This window comes from Aethalodelphis obliquidens, unplaced genomic scaffold (assembly GCF_003676395.1).
Source record: "Aethalodelphis obliquidens isolate GAN/ISIS:26980383/991018 unplaced genomic scaffold, ASM367639v1 scaffold5, whole genome shotgun sequence".
Classification (NCBI taxonomy): Eukaryota; Metazoa; Chordata; class Mammalia; order Artiodactyla; family Delphinidae; genus Aethalodelphis; species Aethalodelphis obliquidens.
Window position 1 is genome coordinate 79,283,735 of NW_020837949.1, and position 13,003 is coordinate 79,296,737.

Genomic DNA, 13,003 nt, shown 5'->3' on the forward strand with positions numbered 1-13,003 from the left:
AAAAAAAAAAAAAAAAAAAAAAAATTGTTGATTTGCACAGAATATGGAGATAGCTACATGATTTTAATGTTTAGTACAAAATTTCAAGGGAAATATATTAACTTACTTTGTTGTAATAGTTACTACATTTTCATCTGTTTTTTACTTCTCTAGAACCAAAATTTGTAGGTTCGTACATGATCCCTGACAATGAAGACCGAGATGACAACAAAGTGTATTTCTTTTTTACGGAGAAGGCCCTGGAGGCAGAAAACAATGCCCAGGCAATTTACACCAGAGTGGGGCGGCTCTGCGTGGTGAGGACCGCCTTCTTCTCTCACTAAGCTTGCTTAACTCGCAATTTATGGTCAGGCCTTTGTTCATTTTATAGTAGGTTTCTACTGTAAAATATTTTCTTCTATTCTCTTAGGCTCCCTAAAATTGGTATTTACTATCTAGTCTTCAGACTTCATATCTACTGAAAGTTTAATCTGAAAAGAGCTTTGCACTTTGTGTGATTTTCTCCATTTTCAAAGCCCTACTAAGAAATGGCCTATAATTAGGCTATACTTCTTCCTACACAGAAGTTTGAGCTCCATTTTAAAAAGTTAATTTCACCAAAATCTTGCAAGTTTCTTTAATCCACATTCTAAATAATTTACATGAGCATGTTTCAACAATTCAGATGGTTGATTCTGTAGGGAGAACATATATAGTTTTGTTGGGCATAATCAGATAGGTTGTTTTGTGAACATTCAGAACCAACTGGGGTAGCCATGTATATTGAGAGAATGCTAATAGTGTTATAAATGTGAAGTTATTTTGATATTTAAGAAGATACTTGAATAAATTTAAGAAGATGTTTATACGTATGTTCAGTATATATGTATGTGTATATATATTCACATATACACACATACGTATTTTATGTATGTGTGCAAATATGTATGCCTGTTATGTGTATGTGTGTTTGTGTGTTAGGATTTCAAGCCTTTTTCCCTAAAATAAGAAGAAGAAGTGGATGCTTCTGTACTTCTGAGATAAGCTGATTATTTATCAATAAAATAATAATAAACGTTACTGTATCATAAAGCTTACTACTTTGTTTAGGAAAGTGTACTCTACTCTCTACTAACGTTGTGTAATACCTGGAAACTGTATTTAATGGGCCAGGGTGAAAGTACACTGACAAGGCAGAATGTGCAAACCTAAAGAAAAAGTTTATGGGGCATTGCGTCTTTAATATTATTTGAAGATTATGCTCAAATTTTCACATTAAATAAAAGAACTGTAACTCTTGCCATCTGCAGGTTTGATGGTACAAAATCTGTTGTTGATAAAAGTTCTCTGGGTACCCATTTACCTGCTTTCTGTTTTTTACAGAACGATGTAGGAGGACAGAGAATCCTAGTGAACAAGTGGAGCACTTTCCTGAAAGCTAGACTGGTTTGCTCAGTACCAGGAATGAATGGAATTGATACGTATTTTGATGAATTAGGTAAATATTATTGGGAGAGCTAAATTTTCCTCTTCAATATATATGCTTCTTTGTATAACCCTCAGTGTTTCTAGCACATATGGAAAATTTGCTTTCTGCAGTAATTGACTTCTATCTAACTTGGAGCACGTTTCTATTCTTTTCGTCTTGGCCAGGTCCACGTATGGGGACAAGGGAGTTGCGGGAACAGAAAGACCCCTCTTGTTAGTTTAGAGTCGGCGCCTCTAGTTTCCTCCTTGAGGCCCAGCTCACAGTCATCTTGAACAGTCATCAATCTCACTGTGTTGTGATTTGGTCATTGTTATATGATTGTATATGGAAATTTATATCTTAAAATCTGTCATGGGTTCTAAACTATTTTATGACAATATATTTTCTTCACATGCAACGAGGGCTAAACATATTAAGTAACATAATGGTCTTTAATGTTTCAGAGGATATTTTTTTGCTGCATACCAGAGATCATAAGAACCCAGTGATATTTGGACTCTTCAACACTACCAGGTGAGAAATTTATATGGCCAGTCAAAACATCATGAAACAAAGGATGCCAAACCCCTTCACTGTATATGCAATTGAAAATACTGCTGACCAATGAGTTATTCTCACTTTCTGTACTTTATAATTCACCAATTTCTCTTCGTTCTCCTGTGTTTGCAGTTGTACTTTGATGTTTAAAGCCACAATCTCAATCCAGATCCTTATTTGTTTTTGTTTGAAGTACCAGCATCCTCCTATGCTCAATGTCCTAAGTTCTTCCCTCTCTGATCTACAACAGAATGATTTTTTTTTTTCTCATACAGTTTTTAAGGTACTAGTTCCATGCTTTAGAGTCTAGGATAATTCTTTCAATCATCATATACTATTGTCCAAGTCAGGCTTTCAAGGCTCTCTATCAAATATTCCCCATTCAGGATTGAAAGTTTTTCCTCTAAATTCCCACAAACTCTGCTTTTGACAAGATAATACCTTGTCAGAATCCCAGTCTCTGCTTTCCCCGTGACTGTGATTTTATTTATCTACTTTCCCTTCTAACGCTGATTTATATCAGTTTTTCCAGTACTTGTCAATTGGCGTCTTCATGAAACACTCCTTGATTCCTTAATCACAGAGCACTTGCTCACTCCTTTACTCTGGTTGTCTTGGTCCTGTGTAGATTCTTAGAGAACACACATTTATGATTTACCCTCTGAGTTTTAAATTTTAAAAAGGTGCTCAAGTTTAGGGCTTCTGATCTAGTATTTTTCTCTTTTATGCTTTTGTATTTTGTATCCATTGAAGACTGCTGGAAAAATGAATCAAATATTTCGTGTGTTGATACATGAATGAAAAAATGTTATTAGAGTCAGTTTTGGTTGAAAGTTTATATATATAATTTCCTGAGTGTCTTTCCAAATAAGGCAGAGTGGAGATGATATGACTGGAATGAGAAATAAAGAATATACTTCAGTTCTCTTGACAGGAAAAGAATGGTATTACTCAATTCCTCATTTGCATTGCATTGGCCTTTAACTGTTCTATAGTCATGTATACCTTGTTTGCTTAGGATCTCTCCACATAGTTTTTGTTTACTTTTTCAGCAGGTAGTTTATTACGGTCACTTTGAAAAAAAAAATAATAAAGCTCTTTCGGTAAGTATCCTGCTATTGTAAGGAGATCTTTTCTTCATCACAGAAACATGGAAACAGTTTTGCTATCAGTTATTCCTTGATGCAAGGAGATGTTAATGTAGATTGGTAGCTATTACAGTCCATGGAAAATCCCTACCTTCTTTTTACACTTCATCTTCTGCCTTATGCCAGTGAAGAATTTATACACTGCATGATAAATCCACGGCTTTATATGATAAATATAAGCTATAGGATAATCAGTATAGATTTTTTATGGGTTATAATGATCAGTTTATAAGCTGCTTTCATAAATGATAGCATAATGGATCTGTCTGAGATTTCAAAGGCAAGACATTATTTTCTTCCATAATTTCAATCTTGACTGTTCAATTTATACATAATTGTGAGAAAAAGGCTTGCCAGCTGTTACCTGACGTAAAGGTTGATATCGTAGCATGGTGATCAAAGGTTTATTGCCATGTTAGTTGGAAGACTATCTCTGGTTTTCTCACTGTTGCAGGCATTTCCAGTTGCTTCAAGGTGTGTTATAAGATGTGTGAATTGATGTCCTCAGACAGTAACATAACTGCTGTTCTACAGGTGTCTCAGAATGTAGGAAATGTTACACTTACAAAAAATTTTGCAAAGCACTTTCCCAAACTAATTATTTTAATTCTCACAATAAGGAGGCTAGGGAAGTGTTAGAATTCATTCAGATTATGCCAAATTAAGAAATGCAGCCAGATCTTTAAAACAAATCATTCTAAAATGTCCTTTTGCAGAATCTTATGCCCCCAATAAAGCTTGCTGTAGTTAGTCAACTACTGTCTTTATGTGCGACAAGTAGAAATTTTTATCAAAAAAATAATTTCAGTTGCTAGTAGTTCTGCAGGTAAAGAATCTGAGTTTTTTAGAATGTAAGTCTTTTTCTCAAAATTAATCTGGTGCAGCCCAGTAAATCTTTCCACTGTAGCACTGTTTTCAGTGACCTGAAGGAAGGAATATACAGCAGGCTTATAAATGTTTCTGTGACCCCAAGCTAAAGAATGAAACAAAGCCCCAAATTTTCTTTAGACTTTAAATTGTTCTTCAAATCATATACACTAAGAGAAGTAATAAAATTTGAATAAAATTTATAGCAATATTAACAGCATGGTGAATAGGAAAACACTGTCTACTTGGAAGAGAGGCCAACGTACAAGGAGATAAAGCCTTCCTCAACTTGGGAATGAATCTTTAAAATATTAAGGCCAAATCTTAATAAAAAATATAAAAACACAAAAGAATCTGAAAAAGAATATGTGTATATATATATATGTGTGTGTGTATGTGTGTGTGTGTGTGTGTGAGTGTGTGTGTGTATGAAAAACTGAATCACTGTGCTATACACCTGAAACTAACACAGCATTGTAAATCAACTATATTTCAATAAAAAAAAAGATTTAACTGGAGAAAATGAAGTGACACAACTGCTTTTGTGATTCTAACAATGTCATTTTCAATTTATTATAATAAATAGGCAAAAAATGGTAAATTTTGGAGTTTCCATACTTGAAATATTGCAATAGTTAATATCTCTAGAATATCCTATGCTTAAGAGATTGCAAGTCTTTTATCCAAGACTTCATCCTTATCTATGTTGTCTGCGGGGCTTGACTAGGTGATCTCCTAGTCTGTTCCAGAATAGTAACTTATCTTTTTTTTTTTTTTAGTAATATATTTAGAGGGCATGCTATATGTGTCTATCACATGTCCAGTATCCGGGCAGCCTTTAATGGACCATATGCACATAAGGAAGGACCTGAATACCACTGGTCACTCTATGAAGGAAAAGTCCCTTATCCAAGACCTGGTTCTGTAAGTTTAGGCATTTAACAAAGTATTCTTATTTTTTAAAGATTCTTTTAGTAATATTCAGTTCATTGTTTCAGATGCTTTACTAAATTAGCATGAAATAGTTAAATTCAATACCTAAAAATATGCTTGATTACTTGCAAGGTAAAGAAATATTACTTCTTACATCAAGATGTATGCTTGTTACTTAATGAAAAGAATATAATCTAGCATTATAGACTGTATATTATTGTTGATATTTTAGCTATCTATGTAGCTCTCACTAAAATTTTATTTTTAAGGATACTGGTGAATACAGAAATATCCAGTGAGCATTATATTCCTCTCAGCCTCTTCAGAAGAATTAGTGCCACATGTGATTTCCATGCAAGAGAATGTTACCAAATTTTTATTATAATATTTGAGTCAGGCTCTCAGTTCCCTAGGCCACATTTTCTCCCTACTTCTCACTTTTACGTGTCAAGAGGAAGCTTTTTCTCTGGCTCTTCAGAATTCTGAGCACCCCATTTGCCATCCTTGCTGGCCTTGTGGAAGAAAAGTGACAATACAGCTGTGTTGCTAGAGAATAAGGAGTTCCACCATTTGCCTCTTAACTGATACTACTAAGATTCTCCCTAACTAGCCGTTCAAACCTTGTGCTTTTAATTGCACACACGATGATGATTATGATGAGGATGATTTTGTATCATATGTCCCGTACACAACTAGGCTGGGAAAGTGTAGCATCATTGTATCTGCTGTCCATGGAGAACAAATACTGAACTTGTCATGCAAGTCACGGTCTACACTATTATGAGCAGCTGGTGGAAACCCAACACTAGGCTGATTCCACAAGTGCTTGCAAGTCGAGTAGAAACCATTTTTGCAGAGCCAAAATTCAAAGTGGAAACAAAGCTTACCTACGTTAACAAGTGTAAGGCTTTACCATTTCAATCACTCTCTCTCACTAGCTTAAAATTATTACTTCCAGTAAGACATAAAGTATATTTTATTTCACTCTATTGATTGAAATTACAATTTAAATGGAGAAAACCCACTCCTGTGGCTTTGCTGGAAATGCTTCTTGAAACCACATGGTATTAAAGGAGATTTGGAGGAAGTGACTGGTTACTGAACTGCTTCCAGGCTGGTCCAAAATGTTTCCAATTATATATCATGAAAGTACACTCAAGTGAAAAATTCATGCCAAATTAAGAAATATGGCCCAAATTTTTAAAACAAACCATTAAAGATGCCCTCTTTGCAGAATCTGATTACTAAACTACTGTATTTATACTCTGAAGTGGAAAATTTTTATCAAGGTCATCATTGCAATTGCTGCTGGTTCTGGAGGAAAATATGTGAAATGAGGGAGCGCTTAATAACAAGCATGAATCAACGCAGTTAAAGGTATTCCAAGAAGTAACTTAGGTACCATTGAACATTTATTGTTAGAGTCAGTGATTTAAGAATTGAGACATGTTATGGCAAATATTTCTTGTCTTCTCAATTTATTGTGTCTAATTCATACAAAAATAATATAAATTCATACAGATTACAGTAGAACAGAGAGGGTTTTTTCCTTATTTAACAGCGACGGAATTTGAATAGGTTTCAGTGTTACAGCACTAAAATTCTGTAGTCAGTGAGCCAATTGGAACCATCACCAATCATAGTGTCAATAATGGGAAAGCTGCTGTGCGGTTGTGATTCTGAATTTGGGGGGAAGATTTAGCACAATAAAGAGTCTCTTTGTTTTGCTATAAACAATATATTGTTCATAGCAAATTAAAATTTAATTTACAAATATGAAAAATAAATTTTAGAAGCAGGAAAAATAATTAGAATATTTATAATGTTATACGTTTGTATTACCTCCAGACTATACCAGTATTACATATACTTTACTTTTTCAGTATTTCACTACTATCTGTCTATTTCTACTGCTGCATGTTTGAAATAATTCAGTCTCTCTATGCAATTTTTAATGCAGATTTTATTTCTGTAAGGAAGAATATATGGTTACTAAATATTGCTAAATGCACAGTTGATTAAGTGAACATACCCAGTTTTTGTAATTTTTTTCATAATTAAGTATAAATTTGCTCCTTAGGTTTCAGGGGAAAAAAATTCTCTCATCCGTTTGTATTTCAGTGTGCCAGCAAAGTGAATGGAGGGAGGTATGGAACCACCAAAGACTACCCCGATGATGCCATCAGATTTGCAAGAAGCCATCCACTTATGCACCAGCCCATAAAACCTGCCCATAAAAAACCAATACTGGTGAAAACAGATGGAAAGTATAACCTGAAACAAATAGCAGTGGATCGAGTGGAAGCCGAGGATGGCCAATATGATGTCTTGTTCATTGGGACAGGTAAAGAGATTAGAGAGTACTCAGAGAGACATTTCAATTGAACCTTAAAATCAATAACATTATTACATTAAAAAAAAACCCACCTATCAACAAAACCCTGGTTGACCCATTGGCTCATTTACATACTACCTGTCTACTGCAATGGAAGAGAAGATTTGGGGTAGTTACTGCACATAATTCCTGATACATGGTCAATACTTAATACATTTGAACAAATGAATACATAAAGTAACGAGTAATTGACAAACAATAAACAATGTTGGTTCCAAAAAGAGCTCACAGAGGAAGTAGGGTGCCGTACAAGGATATCCTGTTACTCCCCCAGGTCCACTGCTACCTTTGGCTGCTCAGCAAGGTCTCAAGATTTTTCAATCTTTAGGTGAGGTTTAGGTAATTTCACCTAAATCTGTAATCTCAACTATGCTTATCAGACCCCATCAGAAGTCATCCATGTGTCCCAAACAAGCCAAGCGTTACACATAATGGAGATAAAATTTTAGACCAAAGCTATAATATCCTGCATTAATAAAACAAAGTGTAATAAATATGCTAAAAGTGAATATTTCAAATAAATTTGTAATTTCAGTTAATGCTGTGCATTAGATCTAGCTTGTGGAAGAGAACTTGCAATCTTTTAGCATCCAGGGTAATATGTATCAAATTCTGTCAAGTGCTTTAAAATTATATAGTCATTTAAAGAATCTTTAAAATGATCATTTCTTTTTTTTCATATGCATCATAGTAATTGCTACAGCAGATCCTATTTAGAAGAGGAAACATTCTACCATACTTAACTTTAATCATTGACATTTTCTAAAGAGACATTGCATATGCCCAAATCAGGAATTAGGATATAGTATTAATATTGGTGCTTGAGTTTTTCCAGTCATGCTTTCTGAAAAAGCAAAGATTTAAGTAAGGAGATATTCATCGGATTTCCAGAAATTGATCTCTGGTGCAGGCTGTATTTTATTCATTTATTTTAGGAGGTTAGTAATGTGCTCTACACTGTGGGTTCAAGATCAACAAAGCATCAGATTTCTTTAACAAAGTTAAAGTTACCTGGCCATGAATTCACTTATAGTAATGTCCAACAGAGTTTAAAAAAAAAAAAAAAAAAAGAATTCCATAAGCAAGAGTAATATTTGATAAAATTAATCATAGAAAAAAGTATGTTATTTTTAAATGAGAAGTCATATAATATAAGTCAAAGAATGTTTTCAGAAATACTTGTTTATTAGATTGACCAAAGCTATTTGAGAGAATTCCAGAAATATCAGGTATATACTTACACTCTCTTGTAACCTATGTTTAACGTAAAGATATTGTTATATTGAACCACAGCTTTTCAGCACAAAGAACATATTTGATAAATGTGTGATGAGTACAGCATTGGAAAATCCCACAAAATAGTTATTTTTCCCCAAATTTACCAGACACTTGCTTTAATGCTATATAGTCCTTATTGCAAAATCACTGGTTGCAAATTGATAATTTGAGTTTCATCTTTGCTTTTTACTTGATATAATAATTGTGGGATATTTATAATGTGTGCTTGATATGATAATTTTTGTTCCTTTTAATGTATGATACAGGTAATTGTTATTAGTTTTATTTTAATCAAATTTTATTAACCCAACCGCAAGATTTCATAATTTTTAAACAAATTGCTTAAATACCATAGAAACTCTTGAATCAGAACCTCCAACGTGCTTTTTTTCTCTAAGTTATTTCTAGCCACTACACCAAATCTTTCTTACAAGCAAATTAGCGTCTCATTAAATTTTTCATTGGAAATAACAAGCTCAGAATATCAGGAATAATAAAAATAACGTGGAGTTGTAAAAGGTGAATATAAATTTATAAAATTATTGATAATTATGGAAGCTAAATGGTTTGTACAGGAGGACTCATTATACTATTCTCTCAATGGTGTATGCTTGAAATTTTTATTAAAAGTGTACATAACCAAATTTGTGGTTACTGGAGGTGAAGGGTGGGAGAATTGGATGAAGGTTGTCAAAGATACATACTTCCAGTTATGAGATAAATAAGTACTAAGGATATAATGTACACCATGATTAATATAATTTAACAGTGCTGTATGTTATACATGAAACTTTTTAAGAGAGTAAATTCTAAGCGTTCTCATCACAAGGAAAATAATTCTTTTTATTTTGTGTCTATATGAGATGATGGATGTTCACTTATTGTGATAATCATTTCATGATGTAAGTCAAATAATTATGCTGTATACCTTAAACTTATACAGTGCTGTATGTAAATTATATCTCATTAAAACTGGAAGGAAAAAATAAAGTATATATAGATATAAACATGTTCTATCTATATGCCTATCTATCTATCTATCTATATATATATATATAAATTTCCATAGTGTGTTGCTTGGAAGGTTCCATAAGATTAAAGGTATAGTTTCTTACAGGGAACGTAGCTTTAGGTAAAAAGTTTTCTTTCATCATACATCACAGAAGAAGCTAGAATAATTTGCCATCTGTCTTATATTTCATTAATTCCAAAAGACATTTTGATTTCTGAACCTTTAACTGGATTTTTGAATCAAATTTTTGAAATAATGAATATGAATATGTAAGTAGTCATATTGTTTTCACTAGCAATGATTAAATGTTTTGTACATCTAGATTTCAAATCTTATTTGAATTTATGGTCTCCCCATTGTATTTAATTGTTTGAAAACCAGATTGTGACAAAGCTTCTAGTTTATCTCTTTTGTTTTCTCACAGATAATGGAATTGTGCTGAAAGTAATCACGATTTACAACCAAGAAACAGAATCAATGGAAGAAGTAATTCTAGAAGAACTTCAGATATTCAAGGTATTTTTAGTGAAAAATATAGCCAACATTTATGTATTACAGACAGTTGCAAGTGAGTTATAAATAGGAAAAACATTACGTCAGTTTTTTTCTAACAGGTATATTGTGAATTCAGAGTGAATTGAAGAATAATTTAAAATTCTGATACATCTATTTGATTCTCATAGACTGTTCATATGAAGAGGCCAGTATTTACCGAGCATGAAAAGAATCTCATTATATGAACTGTGACATAAAGAAATGACATTTATCCCACAAGTGAATTCTAGAATCATTATTGCAATGTATCATCTTGAACAAATTTACTATCGATATAGACAGTTAAAAAATAGCAGTAGATTTCATGTTGTGGACTTTGTGGTATGGTGAGTAGACTGCTTTTTTATGGCATGCAGTTTACACAGAGAATTTACTAAAAGAGAGAAAACTACAAAACGATAATGGAAAGATTAGACATGAGGCAAACAATTGTACATATTGACACACAGTAAGTCTCAACATTTGTGGCACTTACCGTCTTTGAAGTCACCCTGAACGCTGAATTAATTAGTAATCATTGCTCCTAGGGGAGATACAGGGTTAAGTTCCTGAGAGTCTCTAGTCACGACATTTTTGTCAACTTATCAATCCATAACCTTGTTTTATGTGTGTTTCTGTTTAAAGACACCTTAGTTAGTATACATAGTTGATTACTTAACGTTGAACTTACGGCTAACAGCACTATAACTAATGCCTGAATAAGGCTTATTTAAAACATGTTTTCTTCATAAGGCACATCACAGTCTTTTGGAGCTTAGGAACACGAGACAGCACTTCAGCACTATGCTTAGGGGCCTTTTAATCAGCACAATCACTAACAAAAAGCACAACAGTATGAAAATGGGGCACTAAATAGCCCATGAAAAGGATACCTGTTTACAATATGAGAGCTGAAACAAGAAGGCAGGGTATCACCTTGACCGACGTTATCTGGGAATGTACACGTTGGGCAACTCAAGAGATTTTGCCATTCTGAGCACACACATGTCTGTGAATGACTGCGAAACACAAGTATTGATATTGGAGTTACAACTAAATTTTGGCAAGTAAGCAAATGTGCAAGAACACAATCTGCAAGTAATGAAGATTGTGTATGTAGGTGATGAATGTATATGAAAACATTTTTGATGAGAAACAGTTTATTTCGCGTTGGCTCTTCTGGAGATTAGATTCCCCATAGCTATGCACAAAGTTAACCACATTCTTATCTCATCCAGAGCAGCTATGCTTTTGTTTATTTTGCGTATTGGACCTCTGTAAGATTTCATTTCATATTAGGAATCATAGCTCTCATATTAACCACATTCATCACAATGTCTTGTTCATATAAACCCTTAAGAAACATTGTGTTTGGAATGAATAAATGCATGCCTGCATATATGGTTCTGTAGTTTAAAATAGTTTTAAAAATTTAATAGAGAGGATCAGTTTTTCTCTTTCAGAAAATAATTGTTTGAAGGGTAATTATCCACAGAGCGGATCCCACTTGCCTATGGCGTCTCCACTTTCAGAACTGACTGACTTTGTGGTGTCCTTAGAGACACTGTCGTCTCAGTCACCATCCCTAGAATTGCACATAGGCTCTCAAACTATCCTGTAGATTCATCCTTCCTCTGGTGCAATTCTAAGACAGTGATGATGACAGTGCATCTTTTTCAAAGCATTCTGGGTTCATGGAAATTGAACTCTAACAGAAAAGTATTTTATGTAGGCCTGGGTTAAAACAATGAAAGATCACATGGTTTATTGGCAGTAAGACCTATTCAAAGACGTAACTGTTTTACTTCTAATGGTTCAACTTTCTTTATAAGAAAGAACACTCTGACTTTATTATTTTATTTCAAGATATTTGAGTTTCCAGAGCATGAGTAATATTCAAATGCAAACACAAAAATTATAATCCAGAGACAAACTATAAGATGCTTAGATTATTCACTACTTTTCTCATCCACATGTTGTCCTACTCTACTAGAAAATATATTTTAAAAGAAAGCTGTATTTTATTTAAGTGTATTTTCCTTTTGATTTACTAAAATGAAAGCTGTAGACTGCTTGGCAGCAAACAACTCACATACCTAGTATGATTTCAGGTAATTTATAACCACACTAAGGTATGTTTCTATATTTTTATTCCTAAAAAGGAAACGTATCTTTTTAATTTTTCAGGATCCAGTTCCGATTATTTCTATGGAGATTTCATCAAAGAGAGTAAGTTGTGTGTGGGGGGGTGGGGTGTGTGTGTGTGTGTGTTTTGTATTATCAGATAAGGTCAAAGGATAGAAAGCTTAAGTATGTGTGCTTATATATTAACAAGTTACAGTTTTATTCTGACAAAAATACATAGTGGTTTACAGGTAACAGATTTCTTCACTTTCTGGTTTTAGAAAGGTTGACAAGAGTAGGTTTACCTCTACAACCATGATAGGACCTTATTCCATGATTTTTTTTTGGTAATGTTTTTGCAAAAAACAGTGATAATGATGGTAATACAAAAGAGTGTACAATGAAACACAAACCTCTTTTCTACTTTACTGGAACCAGCTTCAGGTGTAAATTTCTTCAGAAGTACTTGTTGCATATATTACCTCATTTAGTTATAAATAACCTTTTATGTTTAGGCACATGGGAACATGGGATGTTGATTGTTCTGCTACTTCTACTTTTTACTTAATAACATCTCTTACAGTTTATTCCACATCACTCTATATATATCTACATCACTTTTCTACGTTATATGTCTATGTGCGCTGTTAGTGGGAATGTAAATTGGTGCAGCCACTATGGAAAACAGTATGGAGGTGCCTCAAAAA

General features: G+C 33.4%; 1 protein-coding gene across 1 annotated transcript in view; it reads left to right on the forward strand.

Moving 5' to 3' along the window:
• Positions 1-13,003, forward strand: part of SEMA3E (semaphorin 3E) — a 260,267-nt gene that overhangs the window by 220,405 nt on the left and 26,859 nt on the right. The window contains exons 7-13 of the mRNA XM_027102736.1: positions 154-296; positions 1,363-1,477; positions 1,912-1,981; positions 4,800-4,944; positions 7,075-7,297; positions 10,063-10,154; positions 12,360-12,401. Coding sequence (XP_026958537.1) covers positions 154-296; positions 1,363-1,477; positions 1,912-1,981; positions 4,800-4,944; positions 7,075-7,297; positions 10,063-10,154; positions 12,360-12,401 — 830 coding nt within the window. The remainder of the gene's footprint in view (positions 1-153; positions 297-1,362; positions 1,478-1,911; positions 1,982-4,799; positions 4,945-7,074; positions 7,298-10,062; positions 10,155-12,359; positions 12,402-13,003) is intronic.